The 12,002-nt window shown below is 36.9% G+C and overlaps 1 protein-coding gene across 2 annotated transcripts in view; it reads right to left on the bottom strand.

The window, feature by feature from the left end:
- Positions 1-12,002, bottom strand: part of LOC134824197 (calpain-5-like) — a 61,249-nt gene that overhangs the window by 1,286 nt on the left and 47,961 nt on the right. For both annotated transcript variants that reach the window (XM_063835970.1, XM_063835969.1), the window contains 4 exons: positions 8,607-8,715; positions 8,172-8,262; positions 2,729-2,844; positions 277-437 (listed from right to left, as the gene is read on the bottom strand). In XM_063835970.1, the coding sequence (XP_063692040.1) occupies positions 277-437; positions 2,729-2,844; positions 8,172-8,262; positions 8,607-8,715 (477 nt within the window). The remainder of the gene's footprint in view (positions 1-276; positions 438-2,728; positions 2,845-8,171; positions 8,263-8,606; positions 8,716-12,002) is intronic.

Here is a 12,002-nt window from a genome sequence, read left to right as displayed (position 1 = left end):
GTAAAAATGTTCAATGTCTCTCTCAAAATAATCCAAAATCGGTCAATAACATTTGAAATAAAATGCGATGGAAAAAATTAACTTAAAATTCCATACTTTTCAACAATCCACACCAGTAAAGGAAATACTTGCCTTTATTAGAACAACTAATAAAAAAACTCGCCAATGAATTAAAATAAGCGTAATCTAAAATTCAAATCTAAGTTTTAAGCACATCCTAAATTAGCAAATAAATGTTGCACACAAACAAAAAATAATAATATCTAATCTGCTAACCTTAACATGAAGAGCGGCCGTCACGGGGGATACCAGATATACGGTAAATTGTTCATTCCACGTGACTCCCATTTTTTGGGTGGTCACGTGGGTAGTTTTCTCGCATTCCATCTGAACGTACAACTCGTTTTCCGATAAAGAGTCCAATGCTTCTGGGTTATCTGGGAGATAACACTTTTACTTTCTGTTTAAAAAGGAGATAGTACAGGGTGGGCCAAAAGTCAGTGTGCAAACGTTGGCCTTAATAGCTCAGTCACTGAGTGCCCAATTGAAATACTTCCTTCTGGTATGACTTAGTACCACCACTGGTTCGAGAAATTTGTCAACTCGAAAAATATTCGCGTTCATTTTTTTCAAATGGAGGTTCATTTTCACATTTATTTGATAGTTTGGATAGTCGGATCAAGCTAAATGTTATTGAATTGTGTTTGGCCATTCGAATTACGTTTGTCCTGAAAGAATTAGAACTGTAGCTTCTCAGATGACCGAGATATGAAGCATAACGAGTTTATTCATTACGTGTGATCAGGTGATTGGTTTACCTAATCACGTGATAAGGTGACCCCGTTAACTACCCCGTTAAACATTATGGGAATTGTTAAGGGTGCCCAATTAAGGTGTCGTGTCACGGTGTCACATAATCACCCAGTCAATTTTGTTAACGAGATACACAAAATGCTTGATAACTTCGTCATTTCTAATCCGTTTTGCCTCATGTTTTCAGATCATATGCAACATTTGATAATCTACCGTCTCTGAAAAAATTAGGCGTTCAGCATGTTTAGAGAAAACAATATAGGTGTTTTAATATTGAATGGGTGTGGTCTAAAATATTCGAGTTTTCAAATTTGGACGACGGAATCCTCGAACCAGTAAGTACAGTATGCCATCTGCAAAGCAACAGCTCTCAAATATAAAACACGGCGGAGGTATAAGACCCAACGTTTGCACACTGACTTTTGGCCCACCCTGTACTTTCACTTTCTCTTTTGAAATGGGAGATAGTACTTTCACTTTCTCTTTTAAAATGGGAGATAGTACTTTCACTTTCTCTTTTAAAATGGGAGTACTTTCACTTTCTCTTTTAAAAAGGAGATGATCAGATTTTAGAGGGCTATCTTTCAATACTTCAATTTAGAGGGTTATTTAAGGATTGAAATTGAGATTACTTTAGAATAATTAATAGATGCTGTTGATAATATTTAGCTGAAACGATAGTTATCAAATAGGGATAGCATTATCAAAATGGACATACGCTGATCTAAAAACTGCAGATTCTTTCAAGTTCAAACTTCTAAGAAATTCAGCTCAAGAACTTAGATTTATTGCAAGAAGAAAAACCTTTACTGTAACCAAGATGTAATTAGATCGAACGCAGAAATTAGATCGAACCGGTTCGATCTAGGAATTAGATCGAACGCTGGCGCGAGATACATATACAAATACATTGAAAGCCGCGCCGGCGTTCGATCTAATTCCTAGATCGAACCGGTTCAATCTAATTTCTGCGTTCGATCTAATTACATCTTGGTGACAGTTACTGTTGTGAATAGGATAGAAATGATCAGTCTGGTATGAGTCAATAACCAATAAGAGACGTTCGTCAACAGTTAATTAGCGTATTAATTATTAATTATTAATTAGCGTATTAAGTAAGCATTATATTATTTTAATGAAGGGATTTGCTGTCGCTTATTGAACAGGTGACAAGATGTTAATCGTAGAAAGAAATATCAGCTTTCGTCCTCTGGAGAGAATTTGTTTTTGAAAAAGAAAAGATGCTGGGATATAAACAGCAATTAAACTTCACAGACTAGAGCAGAATAGCAGATAGTGATGAAATATGATTAATTAATTGATTAATTAATTTGCTGGGCATTTATCAAACATACCGTAATACCCTGCAACTGATTCTACCCCGTTTTTTGACACTAAAGTTCCGCCCAAACCTTGAAAAGATTACATGAACGAGCAAGTAACAAATGGAGTTTAATGACAGTTCATTCACCATTACATCATGACACGCTTGCATTCTCCAAAAATCACATTTTTCTTGCAGCATGCAAATAAAATTAAAGCTTCCAACAAAAACAACAAGTTTCATCACAATACACACGCTCTTCAGCTTCTAACTGATAAAAAAGCAGCTCAAATAAAACAAACATACTGTCACCCCGTAATCAATAGTATTTTTTAAACTTTAAAGTGCATGCACTGTTCAAACATTCACCTTCATTAAGTGCTACCAAAAGCTGCAATGCACAGTCGGTACTTACACTTGGTACTTACAGCCATAACTTAATTAAAGCCAAACTAGTTATTACATAGCTATTTACAGCTAATGTTACAGCGAACACGTGCAGCTAGTATTTACAGCTAGTACTTACAGCCTTATTTAGGAAAGCACTTTAGTCCGCTACGTACAGCCTTAAACAAGCTAGTTATGACTTACCAAGAATACCCTCAATCATCTTGAGACCCCGGATAGTAAAGGAGGCCCCCGCTAGGTAGGGTTTCAGAAAACACTTTAACATCCAGTGTCTTTGAGGCATTTCTTCTATCACTTGACTGAAAGAAATCACCCGTTAAAAACAAAATTTTAAAGCTGGTCTAAGTTATAATCGGAAGATATTAATAATTATTGTAGTTATTGTAATAACCGCTTCTCCCAACACCCAGCATGGTTTACTCATTAAATTTAGAGTTGCAGTAGAGGACGAAGCCGGGAGCGTCCCAGGCTTCCTTCCTAAAATAAGCATTTTTAGGCTCATTAAAGCAGCATCATATGTGAAGTTTAAAGAGCTTTATGAAGAACTAGGGTCTCGACAGTGGACAAGTGACAGAGGCGCGCATTCATTACAATGAAGCGAATTGTAAGTCCCATGGATGACTTGTTAGAATATGTGAATACTTTCTTACTCAAGACCTAAAGTAGAAGTGTGTAATGATAATATCGACTATGGTACACTCAAAATGTCCTTCTTGCCCAATAAAAGATCAAGTTATTTGACAGCCCAGTGTAGGATCGAATGTTCTGAAGTGTTGTCTCTTCAACAGGCAAGGTAACCTTAATTCTATGCTGCGCGCAATCCGAAATCGCGTGCAACCGGACAATGCAATGGATTAAAGCTAGCAATTCTGTCATCGCGCGTTACAATTCCGGTACTATCATGAGCAGTCCACAGAAGGACTTTCGACAAAACTGTACCATATGGAATGGTCGAAAATCGAGTGTTTTAGTGAATCACTTAGAATATATTTTCGATTTTCTCAAGATCTGATTGATAGATTTTCTTTAAACTTTCCAGATAGTTAGATGGCTATATGACAGATAATGAGTAAGAGTTTGGGAGAATTTCTATATGCCAAACTTGAGATATGACTTCAAACACAAGAAAATATCTCCAAATTGGCGGTTTCTAGCGGAACGCAGGCACATATTTCGAGATCCTATTGATAAATTTTCTTTAAACTTTCTAGATAGTTGTATGGCTATGAGACAGATAATCTGTGCGATTTTTGTAGAATTTCTGTGTTGAACTTGAGATATGACTTCAAACACAAGAAAATATCACAAATTGGTGGTTTCTAGTGGAACGCAGGCGCATATGTCGAGATCCTACTGATAAATTTTCTTTAAACTTTCTAGATAGTTGTATGGCTATGAGACAGATAATCTGTGCGATTTTTGTAGAATTTCTATGTGTTGAACTTGAGATATGACTTCAAACACAAGAAAATATCACAAATTGGCGGTTTCTAGCGGAACACAGGCACATACTTCAAGATCCTACTGATAAATTTTCTTTAAACTTACTAGATAGTTGTATGACTATGAGACAGATATTCTGTGCGATTTTGGGCGAGTTTCTATGTGCCAAACCTAAGATATGACTTCAAATACAAGAAAATATCACAAATTGGCGGTTTCTAACGGAACACAGGCACATATTTCGAGATCCTACTGATAAATTTTCTTTAAACTTTCTAGATAGTTGTATGGCTATGAGACGGATAATCTGTGCGATTTTGGGAGAATTTCTATGTGCTAACTTGAGATATGACTTCAAACACAAGAAAATATCTCCAAATTGGCGGTTTTTAGCGGAACAAAGGCATATATATTTTGGAGATCTAAATGATAGAATGTTTTAAAACTTTCCAGATAGTTACATGGCTATAGGAGGAGGAGGAGAAGGAGGAGTACTGAGGAGGAGGACTGAGGAAGACTGAGGAGGAGGAGGAGGTATTGGAGGAGGTGGACTCAGAAGGAGGAGGAGGACTGAAGAGGAGGAAGAAGTGGAGGATGTGGAGGAGGTAGATGACTCAGGAGGAGGAGGAATCAGGAGGACTCAGATGGAGGAAGACTCAGGAGGAGATGGACTCGAGAGGACTCAGGAGGAGGAGGAGGATGAGAACACAGGATGAGGAGGATGAGGATGAGGAGGAAGAGGACTCAGGGGGACTCAGGAGTAGGAGGACTGAGGAGGATGAGGAAGACTGAGGAGGAGGACTGAGGAGGACTGAGGAGGAGGAGGAGGAAGAGGAGTATTACTTAGAAGGACTGAGGAGGAGGAGGAGGAAGAGGAGTAGGACTGAGGAGGACTGAGGAGGAGGAGGAGAAAGATGAGTAGGACTGAGGAAGAGGAGTAGGACTGAGGAGGACTGAGGAGGAGGAGGAAGAGGGGATGAGGGAGAGGAGGGAGAGGAGGGAGAGGAGGAGGAGGAGGAGGAGGAGGAGGAGGAGGAGGACTGATGAGGAGGAGGAGGAGAAGGAGGAGGACTGGAAGAGGAGGACTGAGGAGGGGAAGGAGGAGGAAGGGGAGGACTGATGAGGAGGAGGAGGAGGATGAGGAGGATGAGGAAGACTGAGGAGGGGGAAGAGGAGGAGGAGAAGGACTGAGGAGGAGGAGGAGGAGGAGAAGGATGACTGAGGAGGACTGAGGAGGAGGAGGAAGAGGAGGAAGAGGAAGAGGACTGATGAGGAGTATGAGGAGGAGGAGGAAAAGGAGGAGGAGGAGGAGGAGGACTGGGGAGGAGGAGGAGGATGATGACTGAGGAGGAGGAAGACTGAGGAGGAGGAGGAAGAGGAGGAGGAGGAGGAGGGGCATGAGGGAGAGGAGGAAGAGGAGGAGAAGGAGGAGGAGGAGGAAGAGGAGGAGGAGGAGGAAGCATCTAAATATTATTTCCATTTTTTCACAACATTTTTTCACAACATTTTTTTTTATCAGTAGGATCTCGATATAATTGACTTTCGTCAAATATTGTACCAATTTGAGATATTTTCTTGTGTTTGAAGTCATATCTCAGGTTTTGCACATAGAAATTCCCCCAAAATCGCACAGAATATCTGTCTCATAGCCATACAACTATCTGGAAAGTTTAAAGAAAATTTATCAGTAGGATCTCGAAATTTGTGCCTGCGTTCCGCTAGAAACCGCTAATTTGAGATATTTTCTTGTGTTTGAAGTCATATCTCAAGTTTGGCACATAGAAATTCCCCCAAACTTGCTCATTATTATCCGTCTCATAACCATACAACTATCTGGAAAGTTTAAAGAAAATTTATCAGTAGGATCTCAAGATAATTGAATTTCGTCAAATATTGTACCAATTTGAGATATTTTCTTGTGTTTGAAGTCATATCTCAGGTTTGGCACATAGAAATTCGCCCAAACTTGCTCAGATTATCCGTCCTATAGCCATACAACTATCTGGAAAGTTTAAAGAAAATTTATCAGTAGGATCTCAAGATAATTGACTTTCGTCAAATATTGTACCAATTTGAGATATTTTCTTGTGTTTGAAGTCATATCTCAAGTTTGGCACATAGAAATTCGCCCAAACTTGCTCAGATTATCCGTCTCATAACCATACAACTATCTGGAAAGTTTAAAGAAAATTTATCAGTAGGATCTCAAGATAATTGACTTTCGTCAAATATTGTACCAATTTGAGATATTTTCTTGTGTTTGAAGTCATATCTGAAGTTTGGCACATAGAAATTCGCCCAAACTTGCTCAGATTATCCGTCTCATAGCCATACAACTATCTGGAAAGTTTAAAGAAAATTTATCAGTAGGATCTCAAGATAATTGACTTTTGTCAAATATTGTACCAATTTGAGATATTTTCTTGTGTTTGAAGTCATATCTCAGGTTTGGCACATAAAAATTCGCCCAAACTTGCTCAGATTATCTGTCCTATAGCCATACAACTATCTGGAAAGTTTAAAGAAAATTTATCAGTAGGATCTCAAGATAATTGACTTTCGTCAAATATTGTACCAATTTGAGATATTTTCTTGTGTTTGAAGTCATATCTCAAGTTTGGCACATAGAAATTCGCCCAAACTTGCTCAGATTATCCGTCTCATAGCCATACAACTATCTGGAAAGTTTAAAGAAAATGTATCAGTAGGATCTCAAGATAATTGACTTTCGTCAAATATTGTACCAATTTGAGATATTTTCTTGTGTTTGAAGTCATATCTCAAGTTTGGCACATAGAAATTCGCCCAAACTTGCTCAGATTATCCGTCTCATAGCCATACAACTATCTGGAAAGTTTAAAGAAAATGTATCAGTAGGATCTCAAGATAATTGACTTTCGTCAAATATTGTACCATGGTACAGTTTGGTACAGAAAGTCCAACTCGCAGTCCAAAGTTTCATTTCAAACCAACTCGAGCAAGTAATAATGATGTAAGACTTTTGTCAACACTTCCCGATAAATTGCCACACAACCGTGTGAGCAGTGTGCCAAGTATCAGCTGAGTCAACCTTTTGTTATAGGAGCAATTAGCGGCGATTATAACTTTTGTTAATCAACACCCACTATAAAAGATACGGCGCGTACTGTATCAGAAGATAATAATCATCATGGTAACTTCAGGGTAATGCAGTAAGCACAGATTACTCTCGACAGGCTCGAAACATTAAATCATTACAGCACGCCTTTTTGATGACATAGTTAATATCTATCGGAAATTCTCCAGCATTGCCATTGGTAAGATTAACAGTACTGCCGAACGGAAAGAGAACAAAAACACTACTGAATAGTAATCTGCGTATATTCCAATCTAATTACTCTATATTCGGTATATTATGCTTCAATTCTCTCCCCAAAACCCAAATACGACCAAAAACCTTAGAGCTCTAGAGCTACTTGGAAAAGTGACAAAATGCTAATTTTAGGCTACGGTAGGAACCCTACAGGCGTTAAATCCGACCTGGTCCACAAATATATGTATATTTTGATTGGTTGATGAGGTGCACGAGATCTACTATACGCCCTCTCATTGGTTGATGAGGTGCACGTGATCTACTATACGACCTCTCATTGGTTGATGAGGTGCACGTGATCTATTATACGCCCTCTCATTGGTTGATGAGGTGCACGTGATCTACTATACGCCCTCTCATCGGTTGATGAGGTGCACGTGATCTATTATACGCCCTCTCATTGGTTGATGAGGTGCACGTGATCTACTATACGCCCTCTCATTGGTTGAATGATGGTGCACGTGATCTACTATACGCCCTCTCATTGGTTAAATGGTGGTGCTATTTCTAAGTGCTTTAGTCTTTAATTAAAGCACAGTTTACCGAACAAATGTAAATCTCGGAGAGTGGAGTTTTAATAGTGACGAGATGTGATCGACTGGACTCAACTTTGATTCTCTGGATAAATTTAGAATAATTTCGGGTATCTCGAATCTCGATGATTGATTGTTTGAACTTGGGGTTTAATAGCGTTACAAATTCCTTTATAAAATTCAAACTATCATTCGTTTTTTCAGTTTTTTAATCTTCCTAAATTTAAAATTCATTAAATCAGAACACAAAATATCACAAATTCAAGCAATTAATTCTCTTATCAACTTATGTCCTCACCTGATGTCAATAGCCTTGGTTGTGAAGAATCTCAGGACAAACTCGCCAGACGTATTTGAATCATATGTACAGGGTATTACACAGTATTTTCCTAGTAAGAAACTGGTTATGTTATGGAGTTAGAATAAAACATTTTAAAATAGGTACTTAAGATCAAGTAAGGTTGTTTGCACTATAGTTTTCTAGCCGTCCCATTTAATCATGATTTGCGTTACTAGCTTTTGCTTTAGACCCCGAAAGTAAAGAATCTGGTGTATTAAAATATGTTTAACTAAAAAAACCAACCAGCAGATAAGTTCACTGTAAATTTCACACAAAATACTTAATATATAACTTAATATATAACTTAATATATAACTTAATATATAACTTAATATATAACTTAATATATAACTTAATATATAACTTATCTAATACCTAACTAAAAATACTAACCAGCAGGTAGGTTTACTCGCATACTGACACTACGCGCACACTGAAAGTCACTAGTCTGTGCCGACTCGTAGTGAGTACGATGTAGTCTGAATTCTCTGTTCGCTTCAACCTGAAAGAGTGAAAGAGTTGTAAACCTTGAGCAGAATTGTGCGGAGTCCACAGAAACACCCCTCTTATCCTACCCCTCAACCCTCGTTCAACGCTACACTCTCATCAGTCATTGGCCCTAATGTACCCACACTTTCTAATAAAACATCCTATAGTATGGAATACGTGACCACCAGCTCATACCACGTGGCTTGATTAAGCACTTTTTTAACTATGTGGTAGTTGGTATTATTGATGCTCAGTAATGTCACTAAATTTGTTCAAACGTTGTTTTGTGTTCGTGAACTTATCCCTGTTTACATTTTGTAAGAGTAACATCAAATAATAATCTCGATTCTCGTGGATCATAGACAGGCCTGTTTTCTGTTACAAAAGCTAAATGAAAAACATACAAAACATGATTATGGAAGTAGTCAGTTTATCCTTCTTATTCACATGTAAATCTAAAACTACCGTACTAACAATTTATTCAGGGAGAAAACATTTTCGCGTTATGTTAAGACTCGTGATGTATTTAATGAGTCAAATAGTTGGTGAACAGACAGAGTCAGATGAGCTGGTAGTAATTATAGTTATTACAGTAATTATAGTTATTACAGTAATTATAGTTATTAAAGCTGCACAGAAGTGGACTATAATCACTGAACTTGTCAGTTGTCTCTCAATTTGGCACAGCTTCCGATCAATACAGGGCAATGTTTAGATACAATGACACCGTTTCATGTTGTGCAGTATAATTATAGTTGTCCGGGGAATTTCCTAGAGATCGGAATTTATCAAAACATTAGCCTTAATAAGGTTACCTTGTTATCTACGCTATCTTGTGTTGTTCCTCGTCTAAAATACGAAGAAATAAAACCGCTGGTTCACGTTTTAGAACAAAAGGGCGCTGTATTTTGCCTTCGATGATTTGAGACAAGTTGGGTAGCTCAACAATTTAATTAGATGATTAGGTCCACCATTCTATTTGATAAGTGTGTGCAATGTACATACTTTACACAATATACACTACTGACCACACACAATGAATACTTCCTGTACACACAGAGCTCTCAACATTAACAAAACACTAGATATTCCTTGATGATGTCCTCTTGTTATTAATGTTGTAATAACAAAGGTTATTAGTAAATACCTTGAATACCTTTAACTGAGGCACGCAAATATCGAAATATTTACAATTTACATAGTTCAATACTATTCCAATACTCAATAACTATTACATGACATGATTAAGTTTACACAGGTATTAAAATGTACACAGTTTAATCAAATGTAAAACTTTATTAACTTCAAAACTTTAATAATAGTGTACATTGCATTGTACATCAGGTGTACATCAGGTGTTGCATTGTACATCAGGTGTTGCACATTTAATAAAATGTTTTGTTCGATTTACCGATCATGCGTTCATACCACGATGTAATAGCTGATTCAATTTGTGCGTACAGTAAACTTGTATAAGGTTACAAAAGATAGCACATTTTTCAAAAAGAATTTGTAAATTGAGTGGACAATGAAGAAGAGGTCAAAGATTGGACATTTCATTATCTCGGTGTTAAAAATTGGTTCGAAAACGGCATATCACGTGACATTGACCACAAAGGGGACGAATAGATCACGTGACCCGATTTGACTAATAATTTGTAGACGAAGGAGTTCAGCCAGCATACGGGAGACGTTTCGCTAATTTTAATAAATTGTTTTGATTGTCCAAAAATTAAGGCTAAGGACTAGCTCAAGGCAATGAATCTCAAACTCTCCGACATATTATCAAAATTCAGATGTTCCAATATTTTCGCCCTACCATCTGCTAGATATCCGGCTAAATACCATAAATACCAGTCACCATGCTATTGTTTGAAAAGAGACAGGTGCTGCATGGGCAATAGTGGTATAGGGCAACAAAAGCTGGTCCCGACTGAGAGGTACCAGGTACCGGTCAGGAGACTTAATTGTTAAATATTTTATTCTGTTTGTCTGGTATAAGTCAGACAGCAAGAAAAACCCATATCACTGTTGTCAACTGTTCATCAGTTTTTATTTCTTATGTGCGCAGGGTTTTTTTTTCCATTTCTTTGACTAGTCTATTGTTTACATGATATTTTTATTTTATTTATTTTAAGTTAAAATGTAATTAAATTAATTCATATTTAACTCCACTCCATCCGTTACGCATTAGGAATAAATAGGTGACTTACATTACAATTATCTTTTATTCAAAAAATTTCTTTTGTCAGAAAATTTCTTTTATTTGAACCACTAAAACTTGAAATGGACAAAACCTTAAAAGGCGTATACATTTTTTTCAATGTGCATAGAATAATGAACTGCAACATTCATAAAAGCATTATAATGCTTTTAAATGGAACATATATTTATAGAACCCTCACACTAAATTATACACAGCTTACTCAGTCATAAGTTCACGATCATAGCTGTGCTAATGGAATTTTGCAAATATTTTCGGGAGACATTTAAGTCTTCAGATTTGGACATGAAATATCGTTCGCGTTCTGATCGGAATATGTACATTACAAAGAGTGAAAGCTGGTTAAGCGTTCACAATAAGATAGCATATACGTAAAATACACTATTAAATATGTCATCATGTAACAAAATACAATTTAAATTAGTTCAATTTCTTACATAAAAGAATACCTCTGATGAAATTGTTTTTAAATATTGTATTTGATAATTAATCAATGTTGGTGGGGAAATATTTATTATATATTTTTTCACACAGTGCGATGATAGTTTGTAGACATGTGTGATGATGTGATGTCATAAATTTTACTTTTTACTTTACTTTACTTTACTTTCTGATCGAAATTTTGAAAGGGATGGCAGATACAGTAATAGATTCGTACACAGAAAATTTGAGTTTGATTTTCAAGATCGGGATAGGTGTCTCAGCAGCAATATCAGCCCTTGGAATCATTACTAATGGAATATCGCTATCTTACTTTCTGAGGTAGGAACTTGAAGATCACTTTTAGATTAATTGTTTGTTTCTTTCAAACTTGTTATTGACTTATTCTAGTCTATAATGCGATCATACCAGTATGATTAATGATTATCCACGATTTTCTGGAACACACTATTTTCAGGAATCAACGAGACGGCCTTGGCAACAAACTCCTAATCAGCCTGAACATCTGTGATCTCCTTATTTGTGTTATCTCCACTATCAACGTTGCAGTATTCATCCCCATCATGAACAAACTGCCCGACTTCCTACAAGAATTATATTACTTTCTCCGGGGTGAAAACCCAAACCTTGGAATT

This window comes from Bolinopsis microptera, chromosome 12, assembly GCF_026151205.1.
Source record: "Bolinopsis microptera isolate Bmic1 chromosome 12, MBARI_Bmic_1.0, whole genome shotgun sequence".
NCBI lineage: Eukaryota > Metazoa > Ctenophora > Tentaculata > Lobata > Bolinopsidae > Bolinopsis > Bolinopsis microptera.
The sequence above is the reverse complement of the archived record's forward strand: the minus strand, read 5'-3'. Positions and strand labels throughout refer to the sequence as shown.